The sequence below is a fragment of the Physcomitrium patens genome, chromosome 5 (assembly GCF_059467195.1).
Source record: "Physcomitrium patens ecotype Gransden chromosome 5, ASM5946719v1, whole genome shotgun sequence".
NCBI classification, from domain to species: domain Eukaryota; kingdom Viridiplantae; phylum Streptophyta; class Bryopsida; order Funariales; family Funariaceae; genus Physcomitrium; species Physcomitrium patens.
This window is the reverse complement of record NC_143414.1, coordinates 12904465-12925625: the sequence shown is the minus strand read 5'-3', so window position 1 is coordinate 12925625 and position 21161 is coordinate 12904465. Positions and strand designations below refer to the sequence as shown.

Below are 21161 nucleotides of genomic sequence, written 5' to 3'. Positions count from 1 at the left end.
CAATTCCAACAATTAGCTGTTAAGTGTCTTCCTTCGCAAAATGTACATTGATCCATCATTTGTAAAGGTGAAGGGTATTCTGTTACCAAATGACCGTGGCCCTTCCAATTACTACACCATACATTGGTGCTAGTATTGGTAGGCTTGTACCTCTTCTCTTTATCTTTGACCATATTAACGGCCATTTCTTCCATTTTTTTTATTAGGTTCAATAACAAGGTTTCATTGGAATCTTTTGAGGTTGGTATTAATGATAACTCTACCGTAGTTAATACTTTTTGTTGATACCAAAAATATCAAATATATGTTGTTGTGATGTTTGGTGGTATAGCTTGCAATGGGATGACATTAATTGCCCCTGAATAATGGCACTCGAATTGGCCATTGTTTCTAACATCCGTGGGTAACTACACACTGATCCATTCCAAGTTGAATTTTGATAGTTGCCTTGAACTAGAATCATCGTAGCACCTACAGTTAAAAACTGATCATAATGGCATTCCTTCCAAACCTTGGCTCTATTAAAAGATACAATTACTATATCTAGTTGAGCCTCTTTTACAAACATTTTTAGTTCGGGTGGATGCAATCCATTGATTAATATGAAAAATATAAAAGCCTCTAGCATTTGGTGATTTGGCCTTTTGTGGAATATATCTACCACACGACCATAGTATGATTCCACTGCCTATCTTGGATCCATTTTGCTAGTCATTAATCTTTCTCAAAGTCGATCGTCAAAATCAATTGGACAAAAATAGATTAAAAATGCATTCTTCAATGCTTCTCAATTGAAAAATTGATCCACTAATTGACAGTTGTATCATTCAAATGTCATGTCCTTTAGGGTTGTTGGTAACCATCATAACCAAATATCTTCAATTTTTTCATTATTGGCTATACATGCTGTCAAAAACTGAGACAAATGTTGATTGGGATCCGCACCCAAAAAACCCCTAAAAGTAGGTAATAGAGTGACACTCGTTGTGCGATCACTCACATGACCTATTTGTATTGCTATTAGAACCGCTCGACCACCTGTTGCCATTGAAGAAAATAATGTTCCACTTAATCTTTTGTTAAAACAACTAGCATCTTCTCCAATTGATTGTTCTAAATTTTTAAGTTTTCTCAATTTGCTATTATTGTCCCTTACTAAGTTATTTGATTGAATTAGGGGTGAAACAACAAATTTTGAAATATACTAAATTGGCTATTATTGACCAGTAATTTATGCCACTCTACGGAACCAGTTTTGACAGAATAGAAAACTTCTGTTATTGAAAATGTATCCAATGGAGTACCTAATTCTTTTGTAATTTCTCCACTCGCAGTTAACGACCTCAAGGAAAACACTGATTTATTGACCAAATTTTCTACGAGTACTCTAGGCAACTTCTCTAACACTATATACTTTTGAAATATTTGATGTCAATCAGCTTTTGGGTATACTCGGATATGTCGACAAGCATGCAACCATATTTTAATCCAACTTTGTCGATGATTCTTTTTTAACTTCCGTTCTTGATTGTTACGTAATAAATTTCTTACTTAAAATTTCTCTATTCTTTCTTTCGACTACCATACTCTCTTTATTTTTAAGTTTTCATTCTTAATAACCATATTCTTTCATTATATTCTACTAAATTTGCTTCCTATCTCCCATCTAATTAAACCGGCAGTTAATTCCTAACATTTAATGCTATTGTCTATTCCCGATAATAATGCCAAAATGTGATTGTCATTTTACTTATTCTACAATTCTCTTCAAAATAAACCTATATACAGAAATTTGAACATAGGGAAAGACTAAGTGCATGAGTTGTACTTGTTAGGGTCATACAATTAACCATATTCCAAACTACTAAAATACTAAGAAACACTACAATGCTTTCTCCCAGTAACAATACTCTTTCATCAACTAATAATAATAATGTGTAATCCTGCATTCTCAAAAGACCGCTCAAAATATAATAATTTTATTTAACACTAGAAATAACATACTTCACTCTCACCAATCTAAATTCACATAATTTTTATAATCACAGACTTCTTCTATCAAAACACACACAGCTTTCAATAAACAACAATCATAATCTTCTAATAATTCTTCATATAGTTCAATCATTGAGTGCTCCAATTGCATAATCAATAACTCATAAATCAATCTTTGGTTTATTCCACAAACTCACTTTTCAGTATTCAGAAACTATCCATTATTTTTCAACAACAAAGAAACAAAGAGACAAAGAGGTAGTACCAAGCTTATCCCGGCTTTTGACTACCACAGTCTCGCACTCAGACTAACTTCTACAATTCCTATATACTTAATCCATATTTCTGGATTCTAACTGTAATCTTATAATTAACTACTTTTAATAACTAAGTTAACCATCCGTCCTCCTCAACTAACTATTCTATGGACTATTAGTCTATTTTACCAATATCTTTTATAAATGAAGTAATATCTATTCTACAGTCTTACATCCATATTTCAAAATCTGATAGTAATTGATTAATGAGGTGTAATAAGTGTATGTAAAATTTTGTAATAATGTAACAGTGCAATTATGAGATGTCTAAGTTTTGGTACAAGAAGATATTGAAAGCTGATAGTTTGGGATTGAGTAGGATTTCTATGAAATTTAAAGATCTATTAATTGGATCAAAGTGAAATTTGGCATACTATTTGAAGACTTAAAGATCAAAGAATATGCCAATTTTGAGTTGAAGTTAATATTTAAAGAAAGAGAAATCACTATTGGAACATCTATATTAACTTTTAAGTTGGTGGCCAAGTAACATTAGTGTGGTTTTTGGGTATTTTCTCACAATTTGTAAGTTGGATTGGAATGAATTCTTTTTTAGCACATAAAAGACTTATAGCAACATTAATGTACAAAATTTTGCTTCAAATAGATAATTAAATTAGAAGCTATAGCTTACTAAAGCTTATTTATTAGGATTAGGATTTACAAAAAAAAATCAAAATTACCTAATTATGAAAGTAATAAAGGAATTGGAATTTATATATCGCTGAGATTACTAAGAAGAGTATTTTTGAGCACTTTGTATTATATTTAAGTACTTTTGAATTAAAATTAAAATTACATTCTTCTTATAAGGATGAAACATATTAAAATTCTTAGATACTTGTAAAATACAACCTCACCTTCCACAATCAGATGCTCAGTGCATTTCCTAAGAAGACAACAAGTAATACAATAATTTCTATTTTTGATAGCAAAAAGATGTCAAGTAATATTTATAATTATTATCAAGATTTTTAAGACGTTTTTGAAAAGAAAAATGAAGATATTCTTCAAAAGTATCGTTCTTATGATTGTTCCATCAATCTTCATGAAGGAACTCAACGACCATTTGGACCAATCTATAGCCTATCACAAAATGAATTAGTTGCACTGAAGGAGTATATTGATAAGAAGTTGGCTAAGAGTTCATACATCATTCTAAATTTCTACCTAAGGCTCTTATTTTATTTATGAAGAAAGAAGATGGATGTGTACTAATGTGTATGGACTATTGAGAATTCAAAAAGATCACCATTAAGAATAGGTATCCTCTATCTTTGACTTCAAAACTTCTCAATCAATACAATCAAACAAAGATCTATACAAAAATAGATTTACAAAGAGCATATAATTTGGTACGCATTAAAGAAGGAGATAAATGAAAAACCACACTTTGAACCAGGTATAGGTATTTTGAATATAATGTCATACCTTTTAAACTCATAAATATACCAATTTCTTTTCAACATCTAATGAATGATGTCTTTCATGAGTTTTTTGATGATTTTATCATCTATTACTTGGATGACATCTTAATCTACCATAAAAATATAAAAGATCATGAAGTTCATGTTTGTCATATGTTACAAAAACTTTTAGATGTAAGATTATATGCCAAGTTAAAAAAGTGTGTATTCCATACTATTCAAGTTGACTTCCTAGGATATATTGTTTTCAATAAAGGACTAATGATGGATTCGAAGAAGGTCCAGACTATCATGGATTAGAAGATTTTAAAAAAAAGAAGAGACCTACAATTTTTTTTGAACTTTATCAATTATTATCAAATCTTTATCAAGAATTTTTCTGAAGTTGCATCTTTACTTATATGTTTGACTTGTAAAGACAAAATTAATTGGAATAAAGAAGTCAAAGCATCATTTGATGCTTTAAAAAAAGAATTTATTTTTACACCAATCTTATATTGTAGTGACTTCTCGAACGCATTTTTCATAGAAACAAATGCATCAGACTTTGCCTTGGATGCAAGATTATCATAAATGGGAGCAGATCACAAACTCCATCTAGTAGCTTTTCATTCTAAAAAACTTTCACCAACTAAGATTAATTATGAAATCAATGAAAAAAAACTCTTTGCAATCGTGGATTCATTTCAAGAATGGCATCATTATTTAGAAGACCCTTCAAGTCCTATTACTGTATATACAGATTACAAGAACCTCAAGTATTTTATGTTAGTATGTTTTTTGAATAACGCCGAGCTTGTTGGAGCATGTCTTTATCAAGATTTGATTTCAAGATTACTTATCAACCCGAAAAACAACAAGGTTTATTAGATGCCCTTTCTAGACGTTCTTACCTTGTACCAAAAGAAGAAGATGCATCTTTTGATTAATAAAGAATAATTTTCTTGAAATTAGAATATTTTCACCTTTGAGCAAAAAAAATCAACAATGACTATTGATTCAAAATTTGTCAAACAAATTCAATCAAGTATGTCTTTTCATCCTTTTTTCCATGATATCAAAAATAAATCTTCTAAGTCTCGTGAGACTTCAAAGTTTAAGATCAAGAATAATCTATTTTATTTTAAGGGATGATTATACATTCTACAAGGTGGGACTTGATTACATGTTCTTCAAATTTGTCATAACTTTCTAATAGCTAGACATTTTAGATACAATAAGACTTAAGAGCTAATATTGAGAGATTTTTAGTGGCCTCAAATGTGGAAGGTAGTCAAAGACTTTGTACAACCATATGATATTTATTCAAGATCCAAAATTTCTTGTCATCAATCTTATGAACTTCTTCAAGTATTACTGTCAAGGACAAGAACTCGATGAAAAAGCAATTCAGATAAGTGAGCCTTTACTCAAAGAAAGGTAACAAAATATAAATAAACAAGTATGTATATTGAAAGAAAAATTGGAATGGCTATTGTCAAAAGACAAGAAAACTAGAAACCCTGGAAACTAGACTGGAAGCAAGAAAGGAGTTGACAAGAGTGAAGAAGGCTTCATTCTTGTCTCTATATATATTATCTAACTAAAGGCTACGTGGCGATCTTCTATAGGACCTCCAATATGTGTTGACTTTGTAGGACACATGCCTTGACTTATAAGATAAGTTTTTCTACGTGTGGGCCACATAATTAGCTTGATCTTTACGCTAACATGTGTGGCACATGGCCAACTTATTAACCACGTTTCTAATCGAAAAAGTCAATTAAAGACACCTATGAAGTCAAAGCAGCATCTATGAAGCTTCTAAGAAGCTATCATATTAAATACTATAGAATTAACTTACTTTTCACTACTTTTACTTACTTCCACCTATTTGTATATGTAATTACTAGCTTATATGAGTATGTCCATGACATTACCCCCCCCCTTCTAAGGACGAGTTCCTCAAGGAGAGGTCATCATATGTTGAAGAAATCTATGATGTGACGAATTGTATTCACTACATACTCTAATCTTTGTTCTCTTTGAAGATCATTGTTAGGGCCTCTCAACCATCGGTAGTGTCCTATATTAGGATAGGAAGACCACCTAGTTATTTGATCATTGTTGAAGCCTTCATAACTTCCTTCAAATAGAACACTTGAAACACCATTAGGAGTTGTTTTTACCTCTAGTAAAATCACCAAACATCAGGAATCCCTTCCCAAATCGTGATACCAAATGCATTGTATCTCACCATCTATTTGAGGAAGAACATGTCATTCTTGAAGATCTTCATCTCGATTGCATCGTCTTAAAGGTTGTGATAATCGTAATGTCTCATCCAGCAGATCAACAAATGAAGGATCTTGAATCGAATCTGCTGGTTGTTGGTTCTCCATCTCTTAAGTACCACAACTACAAAGAAGCTACAAACAAGGATTGAAAGTAGAATGTTATCTTGCCTAGATATTGTTTCTTTTATAAAGAAGGTTTTTATCTTGATTTTGATGGATGTCGTCGATAAAAAGCCTCCACTGCCTTTGCTGTATTTGTAAGATTCTTTATTGGCTCCCATGTGCGTTCACTAATATCATATCCACGCCAATGGACAAGTTATTCTAATTTATTTTGGCGCCGCCTTGAATCTAAGACTTCTTCTACTTCAAACTCTTCATTATTGTCCACTTCTATAAGAGGAGGTAGAGCTTGTCATCTTATTCGTATGTCCACTGTCTTGTATGGTTCAAGAAGAGACACGTAGAATACTCGATGGATTTTCATTGAGTCCAGTAGATATAAACGATATGCAATTGGATTGATTTGTGCAGAAATAAAAAATGGTCCAAGTCTTCGATAGTCCAACTTGTCATAAGGACGAGTGGTCTTGATATTGCGACGAAGTAGCCATACCTTATCACCCAAGAGGAATGGTGGTTGTTCCTTTTGATAGACATCCGCATTGACCTTTTGTTGTTCTTCAGCCTCTTTTAACTGTGCCTTTATCGTTGCATGTAGCTCTGATAAATGAATTGCCAAATCTTTCTCAGCAAGATTATCAACTTTTGAAAAATCAAAAGCATCAAGTCATGGATGATAACCATAATTAGCAAAGAAAGGTGTTTTTTTTTGTAGAAGAATGTACTATGTTATTGTAAGCAAACTCTACCAATGGCAAAAGAGTTGTCCAATCATCTTATTAGTAATTAATGGTACATCTTAAATATTGCTTCAAAACTTGATTAACACGCTCCATTTGTCCATCAGTTTGAGGATGGAATGCCGAAGATAGTTTTATATCCACTTTAAGAATCTTGAAAAGAGTCCGCCAAAATCTTGATACAAATTGAGTTCCCCTATCTGATATAATATCCTTGGGTAATCCATGATAGCGATAGATATTGTCAAGAAAGAGCTTAGCTGTTTCTTCACCTGTGATAGATTTTGTACATGGTACAAAATGTGCCATCTTGGTAAAACGATCTACTATCACGAATATAGAGTCATAAGAACCTAAGATTGGAAGATTTGTGATGAAATCCATAGAAACAAAAGACCATGGTTGTTCTGGAATGGATAATGGCTGAAGAAGTCCAAAAAGTCGATGACGAGGAGTTTTTGATCTTGAGCAAACATCACATGATTGTACAAAATCTTTGACTGCCTTCCACATTTGAGGCCACCAAAAATCCTTAGATATCAGCTCCAAAGTCTTAATATATCCAAAATATCCTGCTGCTCGAAAGTCGTGACGAGCTTGAAGAATACGTAAACGTGCTTCTCCTTTTGGAACATATAGGCATCCTTCGAAATTGAGTAGGTTGTTCTTGAATTTAATTTTAGAAGGATCATGAGATTTAGAAGAATTATTCTTAATATCATGAACAAGAGGGTCTGAAGACATACTTAACTGGACTTGCTTAAGAAAAGTTAAATCAGCAGTCAATGTTGATTTTATTGCTCAAAGATGAAATTGCTCCGACTTCAAGAAAATTCTTCTTTGTTGCTCAAAAGCTACATCTCCTTCTTTTGGTGGAAGATAAGAACGTTTAGACAAGGCATCAAAAAAATCTTGTTGTTTTCTTGGCCGATAAGTGATGACAAACTCAAATCTTGATAAAGACATGCTCGAAAGAGCTTGATGATGATTTAATACGCGTGTTGACATAAAATACTCGAGGTTCTTGTGATCTGTATACACAATGACTGGACTAGAAGCGCCTTCTAGATAATGATGCCATTCTTGAAAAGAATCCACAATTACAAGAAGTTCTTTGTCATAGATTTCATAATTGATTTCTGCTGCTCAGAATTTTCTTGAATGAAAGGCTACAGGATGAAGTTTGTCATCTATTCCCATTTGTGATAAAATTGCACCCAGAGCAAAGTCTGGTGCATCTACTTCCATAAAGAATGCTTTGGAAAAATCAACACGATACAAGATTGATGCAGAAACAAAGGTTGTCTTCAAAGATTCAAAAGCAACTTCTACTTTTTGATTCCATTGGAGTTCATCTTTACAAGTCAAACGTGTAAGTAGAGCTGCAACTCGAGAGAAGTCCTTGATGAAGATCCGATAGTAGTTGGCAAATCCTAAAAAGCATTGGACATCTCTTACCATTTTTGAGATCTTCCAATCTATAATAGTTTGAACTTTCTTAGGATCCATCATAAGTCCATCATTTGAAATGATGTAACCTAAGAAATCGACTTGAGTAGTGTGAAATACATACTTTTCTATCTTGGCATAGAGTCTTGCATCTCTTAATTTTTATAACACATGACGAACATGAAGTTCATGTTCTTCTGGATTCTTAGAATAGATCAAGATGTCGTCTAGATAACAGACCACAAAATCGTCCAAAAACTCTCGAAAAACATCAATCATTAGATGTTGAAAAGCTGTTCGTACATTTGTAAGTCCAAAAGGCATGATGTTGTATTCAAAATGTCCATACCTAGTTCGAAACGTAGTCTTCCATTCATCTCTTTCTTTGATGCGTACTAGATTGTATGCTCCTCGGAGATCAATTTTTGTATAGATCTTAGCTTCATTCAGCTGATCAAGAAGTCCAGATATTAAAGATAGTGGACACCTATTCTTGATGGTAATCTTGTTGAGTCCTCGATAATCAACACACATGTGCAATGATCCATCTTTTTTCTTCACAAATAGAATTGAAGCTCCTGTCGAAGATTTAGAATAGCGTATGAAATTCTTGGCTAGATTTTCTTCAATATACTCCTTGAGTTCTGTCAATTCATTTTGTCATAAACTATAGATTGATCTGAATGGCGGTTGTGATCCTTTTTTAAGGTTTATTGAGCAATCATAGGAACGATGATCCAGGAGTGTATCTGCATTCTTTTTTTTTAATATATCTTGAAATTTTTGATATTAACTTGGAATGCCACTTGAAGTCTTTCCACCAATAGAAACAAGTGTGGCATAAATTATATATGGTGATTCTTTCATAGCAGCATGCAAAAAAGCTTTTGTACCTATAAATACGGATTTAATTGAATTGAACTTATGACTCTGTACTTAATTAACTACATTATTAGTTATACTTTTAGAGAAAGTAAGAGTTCAAGAAATCTAATCTATTTCAGGGTTGTATTTTTTTAACGACGATAAACCTAAAATGACTGGATTAGAGGGAGATCTAATGATATTAAATACTAAAAAGCTATTATTACCATTGATTATTACTTCTATAGGAAGGATTTTGTGAGTAATATCTCCAAAAGACAATGGACGACCATCTATGACTTCTACATGAACAAGTTTAGTTTTCTTTACTAAAGATATGCTATGTCTTTTAGTAAATTCTTCATCTAAGAAATACACCGAGGCTCCTGAATCTAACAAGGCAGAGGCTTTGTAATATTTAGGTCCTAAAATAAAATTTAATGTAAAACAAGGAGAGGGCTCTTAGGAGAGAATAGGACCTTTACTAGATGTTGTGCAAGGTTTCAGCCGTATGGTCCCTATTGTAGCTGGACAAACTCATTTTCTGACATATTATCTTCTTTCACAGCCATACTCCTCATTTTGTGATTGTGTCGTTTCTTTGGACAATGTTGAGAAGTGTGCTTTGATTCTCCATAATATAAATATAATCCTTCTTGACGACGACGAGTCTTTTTTTTGCTCAATAAGAGGTTTGAAACGTACTGCATCAATTTACATATCCTCTACTTCCGAATGTATGTGTTGAAGAAGTATTGGTGTTGCCATTGAATTATAGTAATGTTGAGGTCCATTTCTATGGTTCTCAGATCGAAATTCAAAAAGGCGATTGTCACACTTCATAGCAAAGTCAATTGTTTGACTCAATGTTTGAAGATCAGGTAAGTTGAGCATTAATTTTTTTACCTCATATTATAATTCATAGAAAAATTGGCTAATAAGTGCAGCATCATCCTACTTGATATCAATTGCAAGTTGTTGAAATTGTGAAGCATACAACGTTACTGATCGATTGTCTTGTCGTAAAATATGGATCTTATTGGTTGCAATACGAATTGCATCATGTTCTCCATACATGGATCAAAACTCTATCAAAAAAGCCTCTAAATTATCTAATATTGGATCTTGTCGTTCAAGAAAAGATAAAAACCATAATAGTGCTGAACCTAAAAGAAGCGTACTAATGAATCTAACTTGCAATCCTAGAGTTGGATAGCTTTGGGGTTGAAGTTCAATCACAAGTTGCACTTGATTGATAAATCCTCGAAACTTGGATCTAGTGCCATCAAACTTCTCGGGTAGGGCAATTCTTGGTTTTCTAACACTAGAAGGGCGTTCCACCATAGGAGAAAGGACATGATTTGGTGCAGATGTTGAAGCAGTTCCAATCATTTCTATATCTTCACTTCTTGCCAATCTTGTTGCTCCTTGTGGTGGTAAATTGAGTTGATGTATGGCAAGCATTAACTCCCTCAGTTGCTCTTGCATTTGTGCCATTGCACTCTTCATTTCAACAAGTTCTGCCATGATAACACTTAGAAAAGAGAAGATGTCTAATATCGCTCAAGATAAATAGAAGAGAGGACTTGAGAACAAAGAAAATACTAAAGACAATATCAGTTTAGAAGAGGGTAATCTGTAACTTCTAATATACTTATATCTTATCAAGAAAAAAGAGTAATCCATTCTTAATCAAGATTAGACAAAGCTCTGATATTATAGGTGTACTCTTGTCAATCTGTCAAGGACAAGAACTTGATGAAAAAGTAATTCAGACAAATGAGCCTTCACTCAAAGAAAGGTAACAAAATATAAATAAACAAGTATGTATATTGAAAGAAAAACTGGAATGGCTATTGTCAAAAGACAAGAAAACTAGAGATCCTTGAAATTAGACTGGAAGCAAGAAAGGACTTGACAAGAGTGAAGAAGGCTTTATTCTTGTCTCTATATATACTATCTAACTAAGGGCTACATGGCGACATTCTATAGGACCTCCAATATGTGTTGACTTTGTAGGACACATGCCTTGACTTATAAGATAAGTTTTTCTACGTGTGGGCCACATAATTAGTTTGATCTTCAAGCTAACAACATGTGTGGCACATAGCCAACTTGTTAACCACGTTTTTAATCCAAAAAGTCAATTAAAGACACCTATGAAGTCAAAGCAGCATCTGTGAAGCTTCTAAAAAGCTTCCATATTAAATACTATAGAATTAACTTACTTTTATCTACTTTTACTTACTTCCACCTATTTGTATATGTATTTATTAGCTTACATGAGTATGTCCGTGACAATTACCTATTCTAAAACAACCATGGTCTTCCGTTTCTATAGATTTTATCATAGATTTTTCAATCTCTGGTTTGTATGTTTCTATATTCATAGTAGTATATCATTTTATCAAGATGGCACATTTTTTATCATATAAAAAATCTATCACAAGTAGAAAAATGGATAATTTTTTTCTTAATAATATCTATTGCTATCATGGATTGCCTAAAAATATTATATCAGAAAAGAAAATTTAATTTATATCAAGATTTTAGATAATTCTTTTGAAGATTCTAAAGGTGGATATAAAGCTCTCTTTCACTTTTCATCTTCAAACTGATAGATAAAGAGAATATATAAATAAAATTCTAGAGCAACACTTGAAGTATACCATCAACTATCATTAAGATGATTAGACAATTCTTTTACCATTGATAGAGTTTATATACAATAATTTGATATATTCTTCCATTCAACAAATATCTTTCTTTCTTAATTATAGTTATCATCAATGACTTGATACTTGACTTTTCAAAAGTTGTTAATCTTATAATAGAAGATTTGGCAAATTATTTATCAAAGCTACATGCAACAATGAAGGCGCAATTAAAGGAAGCTTAAGAATGAAAAAAATATATATATATATCTGCCGATTACAAGGAAAAACCACAATTCAACATAGGTGACAAGATATGGTTATTTTGTTGCAATATCAAGACTACATGTCCTTGTGACAAGTTGGATTATCATAGGTTTGAATCTTTTTCTATTAGTAAACAAGTCAATCTTGTTGCTTATCAATTATATATATAGAAGTCTATGAAGATCCATTCCATATTTCACATGTCTCTTCTTTAGCCATATAAGACAATAAACATCTTAAAAAGAAGACAAATGCCACCTCCTCTGATAGAAGTGGATAATAATCAAAAGTTTGAGATAGAAGAAGTCTTAGATTCAAGACAGTGCCAAAATAGGTTGAAATATCTTGTTCATTGGCTTGGATATGATATTAATGAATGCACATGGGAGCCATCAAAAAATCTTACAAATGTAGCAAAGAGAGTTAAAGCTTTTTATCAACGACATCCATCAAAATTAAGATGAAAAATAGCAAATCTTTGCTATAAAAGAAAGTAAATCAAAGGAATATAATACTCTATCTTCTATCCTTCTTTGTAGCTTCTTTGTATTTGTGATGTTATAGAGATGGAGAATCAAGAACCAGCAGATTCAACTCAAGAGCTTTTATTTGTCGACTTACCACATAAGACATTGTGATTGTCACAACCTTTAAGATAATGTAATTAAGATGAAGATCCTCAAAAATGATATATCCTTTCTTGAATTGATGGCAAGATACAATGTGCTTGGTATCATAACCTTGGAAGAGACTCTTGATGTTTGGTGATTTTATTAGAGGTAGAAACAACTATTGTCGATATTTCAAATGTTTTATTTGAAAGAGGTTACAAAGGCGTCAATAACAATCAAATAAGAGAGTGGTCTTTTTGCCTTGGTATGGAACACTATCAATGGTTGAGAGGACTTGTCAACTATTTTTGAAGAAAACAAAGATCAAAGTATGTGGCAAATACAATTTGTCTTGTCTTCAATTTCATCAATACATGATAATTGCTCCACGTAGAATTTTTTTGAAACAGAGATTAGATAAGATATTTGTATTATTGACACATATGGATAGAGAGTTGGAACCATGCTTGAGAAGTTATGGAAGTTTTTAGAATTAGAGTTAGATTAGTAGACTATGTAGAATCCACTATAAAACATTCTAAAAAAAACTTTGGACGGTTATCTAGAAGATATCTACAATGGAACCTTCTAAAAAAGGCTTAGGCAATTATCTAAGATTGATAGGTTAGAAACTTCATCAATAAGTTAATCATGTGTTGGTAGCTTGGAAAACAAGCTAACTATGTGGCACACATATAGAAAACTTGCCTTGCCAATTAAGATATATGTCTTGCAAAGTCAACATGTTTTAGAGGTATTATAGGATATCGCCACATAGCTCTTAGTTAAGAGCATATATAGAGACAAGAAAGAAGCCTTCTTCACTCTTCTCAATGCCTTTTTAGTCCTTAATCTTATTTTAAGACTTTCTAGTCTTCTTGTTTTTGGCAATAGCTATTATAGTTCAATATTATATCATTTTTAAGTGACTTTTTAGTTCTTTTTAAAGACACAAGAGTGTATTGAGGATTTTCTTTCTTTGAGATTTATATCCTTGTCATGTACACAAATTTGACATTATGCTTTTAAAGTTTAAAAATCTTTTTATAAAATAAAAAAGAATATATCATATTTATTTAATCAAGACAAAAAGATTTCTTCCTTATTGTAGAGTTAATATACAAAAAAATAAAATTATATCTTTCAATAATAAATGTATTTTTTCTTCTTGAATTAAAAGACATAGAATAATGTGCTTTTCTTCAATTTGTGATCTAGAATTTTGTTGATTGTATAAATTAGTCTATTATAAAATAAATTGTATAATTTTATTAAAAGATAAATTTCTAACATAACAAATATTATTCAATTTCATGAAAACTTTTTTGGTCCTAAATTTTCTTATAAATTTTATACTAAATTTATTAACATAAAAATCTCAATCTTTATTACAATTCAATAACGTATAGATGTATGGATTTGATACAATCATCTTGAAAGAAATTCTATCCTTATTTCTAGATTATAGCCATTAGAAAACAAAATAGTATCAATGTGACTAATAATAACTCCCAAAAATAAAAATGTTTGATATTTAAGATGTAGATACAATGCTTTTTGTAGAATAAAATGTCTTTATTATTAATTATCTTAAATTAATTGATATTCTATAGGTAGAACGTGTTATCTAAAATTTGTTGCAATTAGATTGTGTTCACTAACAATACATTTGGTTGTTTCAATATTAACAATATTTAGATTTGGATCAAAATATTTGAAGGCATTTAATACATTTTGTTTGACAAAACATATTATATCTTGTAGAAACCATATTTCTTGCTCTAAGAATTTTTTATGGAATTTTTTTTATTTATTTATTTTTGGATATCTTAAGTCTCAACTTTCTAGAATTTAGGAGAAGCTTTTTATTTAATTATCATTTATATTTCTTTGTTCTATTAAGACTATAAAAGATTGTTGATGTGTTTAGAATCAAGTTTTATCAAATTAAGTAAAGTTGGTTATATTGGTTGCAAGAATGAATTGGAGAGTGTTTTCTTAACTTATTGACTTGGATGTTGAAATTAGATTTTTAATTCACAATAATTAAAATTATATACAATCTAAATCAGGTTTGTGAAAATCTCAAATAGTAATTGGAGGACAAACAATATGGTGTAGAAATGTTGGTTTCTAATCCATTGTTTTTATGCTACTATCTTTTACAAGATATTATTTACAACTTTGTTGGTAGATTTGACAATTTCCTATTGTTGAATTTAGTTATGCTTTATTCAACTTATTTTTTTTAAACACACACTACTATAATAATTTGTAATTTTATGATAAGGTTTTGTGCACAGTATTGTTTTTGGAGTGTAATTTTTATTATTTCTTATAAATTCACTAACTGTATTATATTTCTCTAAATATTTATCTAATTTATTTTACTATACTCTTCCTATACTTAATAATATCTGGAGTTCGTTTCTATCATTTCACTAATTGTCACATACTAAATCATCAAGATGTACTTTTAATTCCAAGTGTTTTATCAATCACATAAGAAATACATTTATTATTTTCAATTGAACAATTGTAATGTGTAGATCCATCGATCTGACGTTTTGAAGATCTTGACTTCCAACATTTGATTCCAACATCTTACAGTTTTCATCTTCGAAACGTTTTGAAGATGTTGGAATCATTAATTTGAAATAGTACAGGTTTGGAAATAAAATTGATCGTCTTTGTTAAGTATACTATCGCAGTTCAGATAGTTTGATCTTCTACTCCTTTTCTTTTGCTGATTATCCACTTTTATACATTTCATTACGCTTTGTCTAATTTTTAGTTACTAGATTCAATGAGAAACTAAATATTACAAATTGTCAAAATAAATACAATGATGAGATATTGTAAGAACAGATTGATGTCATGATAAGAACAGATAACTGGTGCCAACTGAAGCTCTGTTATCTTCTCTAATATTTACAAATCTTGGAGAAAATTCCATAATTATAACAAAACCCTGACTAAACATTGTCAAGACCCCTTCAGATAACCACCAGATGCTAATGCTGGCTAACCCATCTCCGCTGCTGGTTGCCATCATAGAGTCCTGAAACAAATCCGAGATATTATGACTTTATAACACTATGCAGATATGACTAAACTGCATGAATCCATGATTTCATCTTAAAGAACCAGCAGGTCCCACATTTGAAGAACACTAAACGACTCTCATTTTCATACCATTTTCCACTAAATTGACAGTAGAGGGTCCAGGAGAGGCCGGTTCGTTCAAGAACATGGTAAGACACCACCCAATGCGGCTGGAGAGTCCGACAATCCAGGTCCAGGCAGAGAGAATATTTCCTATTTCTAAGGAGAGCTGCACCTGAAAGATACCGTCCCGGGTTGCATGCACGAGACGGCTGGCATATTTTGCCATGATACATCAATTTGTTGTACATCAAAACTTGAGAACATTCGCCTCAAATCCAGCGAGACAGCCTCTGCGACTTGCTGCACTCCCAAAAGTCTAGGTCCAGCAACTCAAAAAAATGGTTGAAAAAGTTTAGGGGTAGACAAAGACCTACATTCCACCTGTAGGAATGACATGGCAGTACGGACTTCAATGCTCAGGATGTGCTTACTCCAGCTTCTTCTGATCGAACCAGAAATACTTTTCGTTCTCTGATGCTTTGCGGGGGAAGTACTTGATATTACACATCTCACCCACCTCAGAAAGGACCTGATAATGATAATGAGAATATCTACTCTTAGACCTCCAAGTCAAGCTTCTGAATCATCACATACATTGCCGTAATCACAGTATTAATTATTCTTAGAAGTAAAGAAATAAAGAGGAGATATTCGTTACCTTTACTGCTTGGTCAAGATCCTCTCGTGTGTGAGAAGCAGACATGCAAACTCGTGTTCTGGCCAGCAGCAAAGGTGTTGCTGGAAAAGCAACCACAACAACTGCCACCTGCACTCATTGAAAAGTAACGCTGTATCAGTGCCAACTAAGCTTAATCCAGAAGCTCGCAGACGTCCAAACTGATGTGCACAAGGTATGATATAACTCTTGGACACACGTCTCCAATACACGCAAGCAAAGACTTTGGACTCCTTAAAAAGGAATATTACATCAAGAATACAAGTTAAATCGAAATTGACCAAAGCTGATGGGAATGTGGTAGGATTCGAGTAATTCTTACGTTGCGCTTGAGGCATTCCCGAGAGAAGGCTGGAATCTTTCCAGGGTTGTAAAGCATGACAGGCATGACAGGTGAATCCATGTCACCCAAGACTTCAAAACCCCTATTACGAAGCTCAATTCGCACGTAATTGCTGTTCTCCCGTACCTGAGCAAGTTTTTTTGCACCTAAAGAAAGACAACCACCATAAGCGAACTCCCAAACCGACCATTTTGTCTTTCAAACTGAAATCTCTACCACAGAAATATCAACAGTCTGCCAAAAGTTTAGAATCCTCGGACGCAAGAAAAGAAAAACATCTAGTCACATCACGACATAAACTTCAATTTACGTTAGCATTAGAAAATTTCAAAATCAGAAGATCAGTATATTAGATTGCACTTACCGCGATCGCTTCCATCCAACCCGAGGATGACTTCAAGAGCAGAAATAACCTGCTGCACAGCTGGTGTTGACATTGAGGTTGCGTACATGTGAGCAGGACTAGCACTCTTCATGTATTGTATTAACTCCTGCACAACCGTTGCAACATTATTAAGAAAAGCCTAAGAAGAATGTACACATCATAGAAGCCGTAAATAACCCCCAGAGAGTATGCGATTCTTATCAAAGAAGGGGGAAAGGATTTTTCTTTACAAAAGCCGAAGATAGCTCCTCTGAGTATAACGAACACAGAATACATAACAAAAATTACAACGAATGATGCGGCGTTCTTCAGACAAACCTGAAAATTAACATACCTTAGACCCTGCAATATACCCGCCACAAGACCCGAACGACTTAGTGAAAGTGCCCATCATCACATCAATATTAGCCGGGTCTACACCCTGCAGCTCACATATGCCCTTTCCGGTTTTCCCAATTGCTCCAATGCTGTGTGCTTCATCGAGATATATGTAAGCCTGCACAAGTATCGAAGGCCCTTAGCGAGTGCAACCAGACCCAAAACAATACCACACGTCACAGGGTTGATAACACTAATGAAAGTTCGGAAGTTGAAAATCCTGAAATGATATACTTGAACAGTTTTCGAATCTGATCCGCGAATCAGGATACTGGTGCAAATGATTACAATGCTCAGCATTTTCCTTGAATAGAAGAAATGAACATTCCACGGGGCAAAGAAAGTTGACACGATGACCGTGCTGGGACACAAGAAACACGCCAACTGGAAGCATCATAGTGGTACCTTGTATTTCTTCGCTACTTCCACAATGTCCTTAAGCCGACACAACTCGCCTTCCATACTGTAAATACCTTCAATAACGACAATAATTTTCTTCCATGGCCTATGTGTTCGGGCCTGTCCTTGGGAAATTGCTTCTCGAAGCACTTGCTCTAAATGTGATGGAGCTGTTCAAGGAAAAAAGCACATTTAGTTCTACAGTCCCAGTGTCAGTAATACACAAAGCTACGGGGAGGTGTTAATACATCGAAAACGAGAACAAAACGCTGTGACACAAACACAAAGATAAATCAAGATATGCAAAACTGGTTACAGAATATAAGAACCTGCTTCAAAGGAATCAAGAACACAAGCGACAAGATTCACATTAAATTAAAAACGATACATCTAAGAGTAAGTTAACGTACTATTATGCTGGAAGACCTTGATTTTTGCACCAGAGCCACGTGAGCCATTTACGATGGAGGAATGGTTCAGAGCGTCACTAATTATGAGACCGCCCTGTAGATTTCAAGAACACGTTATTGTAAGTTCTGACGATCAAAGACTTCGCGAGAAGGTGAAAGGCTTGATTTACTATTTAATCTTAAAAAAAAAAGGAGAAGTGGAAGGAGGAGGGCATCTCGGAACTTTGAACCCGAACGTGACAAATACTATCAATTGGGCGTATCTAAGGGATTGAAACGGAGATGAACATAAAAACGAACTTAAAGTTGCTAAGACCTAGAGTATGCTTCAGATCTCAGTATTCTCCCTCTTGAATGAGAAATGTTTTACTATCACGGAAACATAAAACCTGGCACTTCACTCGGCACATACTATTCTCAAATCACCAGTAGGTGCGCGATTTCCGAATTCAAACAGGTGATTACAATGACACTCCCGATTTCATTGCCGGAGCTCATGTATGAAAAGCGGATTCAGACCAACCTTGCCGATGAGGGCAGGTAGGGTAGTTGAGTTGGTTGCATATCCCATCCCATACACCATAGCTGCAGGCTTTCCAACGTACTTTGCAACCAACTCCTCAAGCTCATTGTGGAGAAGAGTTGTGCCTGCAGAAATTTAAAACCGGGAAGTGATGAGCATTACGCTGCTGTACAAATTTTTTGAAAAATGTCGACAGAAAGCGTTCACGAATAGTCAACGAGAACACAAATGGATATGACATTCACAGCACGTAATCCTACACCTAAAAGAATTAAAAAAATAAAAAATAAATAAATAAATAAATAAAAGGAGGGGGATACCTACCACCATCCACACGAGCTGAGCAAGCGCTAGCACCATACTTGTTCAATGATTCGAGGACACGGGGTGTGCAGTACTCGTCGTGAGACGCAAAACCTAGATAATTGTATGACCCCAGATTCAAGCACCGTCTTACGTTCTCTGTTTGGCTGCAATACAAAAATAAAGGACACTTAAAATAAAATTAAGCACAACCCATCAACTATAATAATTATTGCTATGATGTGAAACCAACGACCACGGCGGCCAGCTAATTGAACATAGATATCGACCTAATTCACATGTGAAGGAGGAAGGAAGGAGAATTTCAAATATTTAAATGGGAAATCAGAAAATTAGCATACTGCAGTGTTTTGTTGCTGTCATAGGATACACGCTCGATAACGTCAACCCAATTGGTAGGTGCACTGGCAATTGGTCGATTGAAACAGTCCTGGTAACAGTAATGAAATATGTCAATTTAAAAGCCAGTAGTACTCTTTCGATTTCAATTTAAATTTGCAACAATAAATTGGCGGACCGTCACAGACTCGCAGAGAATGTAGACACGGTGCCAACCTGAATGCGGTTGTAAAGCCTACGCGTGTAGAAATCCTCAAAATCCCGGCAGAGTGGTGCATAACCCTGGTGCATGGTATCGACACAACTTGATCAGGGACAAAACATGTAGGTCGAATGACTGTTAACACATCGTGATGGATGTAAGAAAGATCACATTGCATAAGTTGTGCATCCAAAATATACTGGTGTCATCAATGTCTCGACAACATCAATGCTGACCACCAGCCAAGTAGAGATCAACACCACGCATGCTTGTTGCATATGTTAAATCAAGATGGGTTTAGCAAGGATAGTGGCCCGCAAATGCTACAGTGATAGGACAAGGCAACCTACACCAGATCAAGTGAAATGAAACCCACTGATATTCCCGAGGCAACTTCAGATCCGTACACTCGACATCATTCTAATTTCAACAGATGCAACGCTCACTAGACATGAATACCGTTGTCTTCAGAGACGAAATTTTATGGCACTTTTTATAAGTTAACCAAACTTACTCCCTCTTTCCGCCGTCGAAAAAGAAGAGAAACAAAGAGCAGAACATATTCTAAAAGAGATCTCGATGATAACACTGCAAACAAATCCCGAAGAAGCAGCCAATTCGCTGAATTTCAAGGTACTTCTACAGTGCTCACAGAGCGATGTCCCAGGGCTGGCAAAGAAATACCTTCGCAACCTTCTTTCCTGATCTCATTATGTTCCGATAGAAGTCGCGCAAGGTTCCGATGATGAAAAGAATGCCGTACGAAAAGTAGGTTGTGATTGCCACATGGTAGGGCACCTCAAACCCCTCCTCATTCTCCATAACGGGGTCGGGCTCCGCCACCGTCATCCTCCCCGCTTACGTCCTGCCCTCTCCCTCCTCACCTCCCGCTGATACGGTCGACCTCTCTGCACTCCCTCTCCCTCTTCCCCCGCAAATCTCCACAAATCTCCCACACCTCACAAACCGCTCTGGCTCGTCTCCAGACCCAACGCTAACGATAGATTCATAAGCGATGCCGTTGCATCCAACGTCCAGCAAAACCCACCTCGCACAAGATTCACAGCGAGCCCTTTCTTTACACGGGCCTCACCTTCTCGAAACAACAACCCCACTCAGACAACTTCCAACCGCGCTCCACTTCTATGGGCTCCTCCACATCTGCTTCCGCTCAGGCTCCCACAACGCAACCAGGAACCTGGAGGAAGGCAGAGACGCGGGGGAGACCACAAAGACCAGACGAAGCCAGCCTGCCCGTCTCCTTCTCCACAACTCGCCTCGCCCGTGGGTC

General features: G+C 34.3%; 1 protein-coding gene across 2 annotated transcripts; it reads right to left on the bottom strand.

Annotated features, from left to right (window-relative positions):
• Positions 1-15618: 15618 nt before the first annotated feature.
• LOC112282424 (long chain base biosynthesis protein 2d) lies at positions 15619-21101 on the bottom strand. Of its 2 annotated transcripts, XR_002969897.3 has the most exons (13): positions 20555-21101; positions 19885-19950; positions 19671-19759; positions 19330-19475; positions 19006-19130; positions 18483-18576; positions 18079-18242; positions 17630-17791; positions 17275-17401; positions 16890-17056; positions 16550-16657; positions 16266-16420; positions 15619-15784 (listed from the first exon to the last, which is right to left on the bottom strand). XR_002969897.3 is itself a non-coding variant. In XM_024519993.3 (12 exons), the coding sequence occupies exons 1-12, from the start codon at positions 20717-20719 to the stop codon at positions 16319-16321; spliced, it is 1515 nt and encodes a 504-aa protein (XP_024375761.1). In that variant the 5' UTR covers positions 20720-20905; the 3' UTR covers positions 15619-16318. The 2 variants fall into 2 exon arrangements, 1 of the variants encoding a protein (XP_024375761.1); XM_024519993.3 differs by having other exon boundaries at positions 15619-16420; positions 20555-20905.
• Positions 21102-21161: the final 60 nt, after the last annotated feature.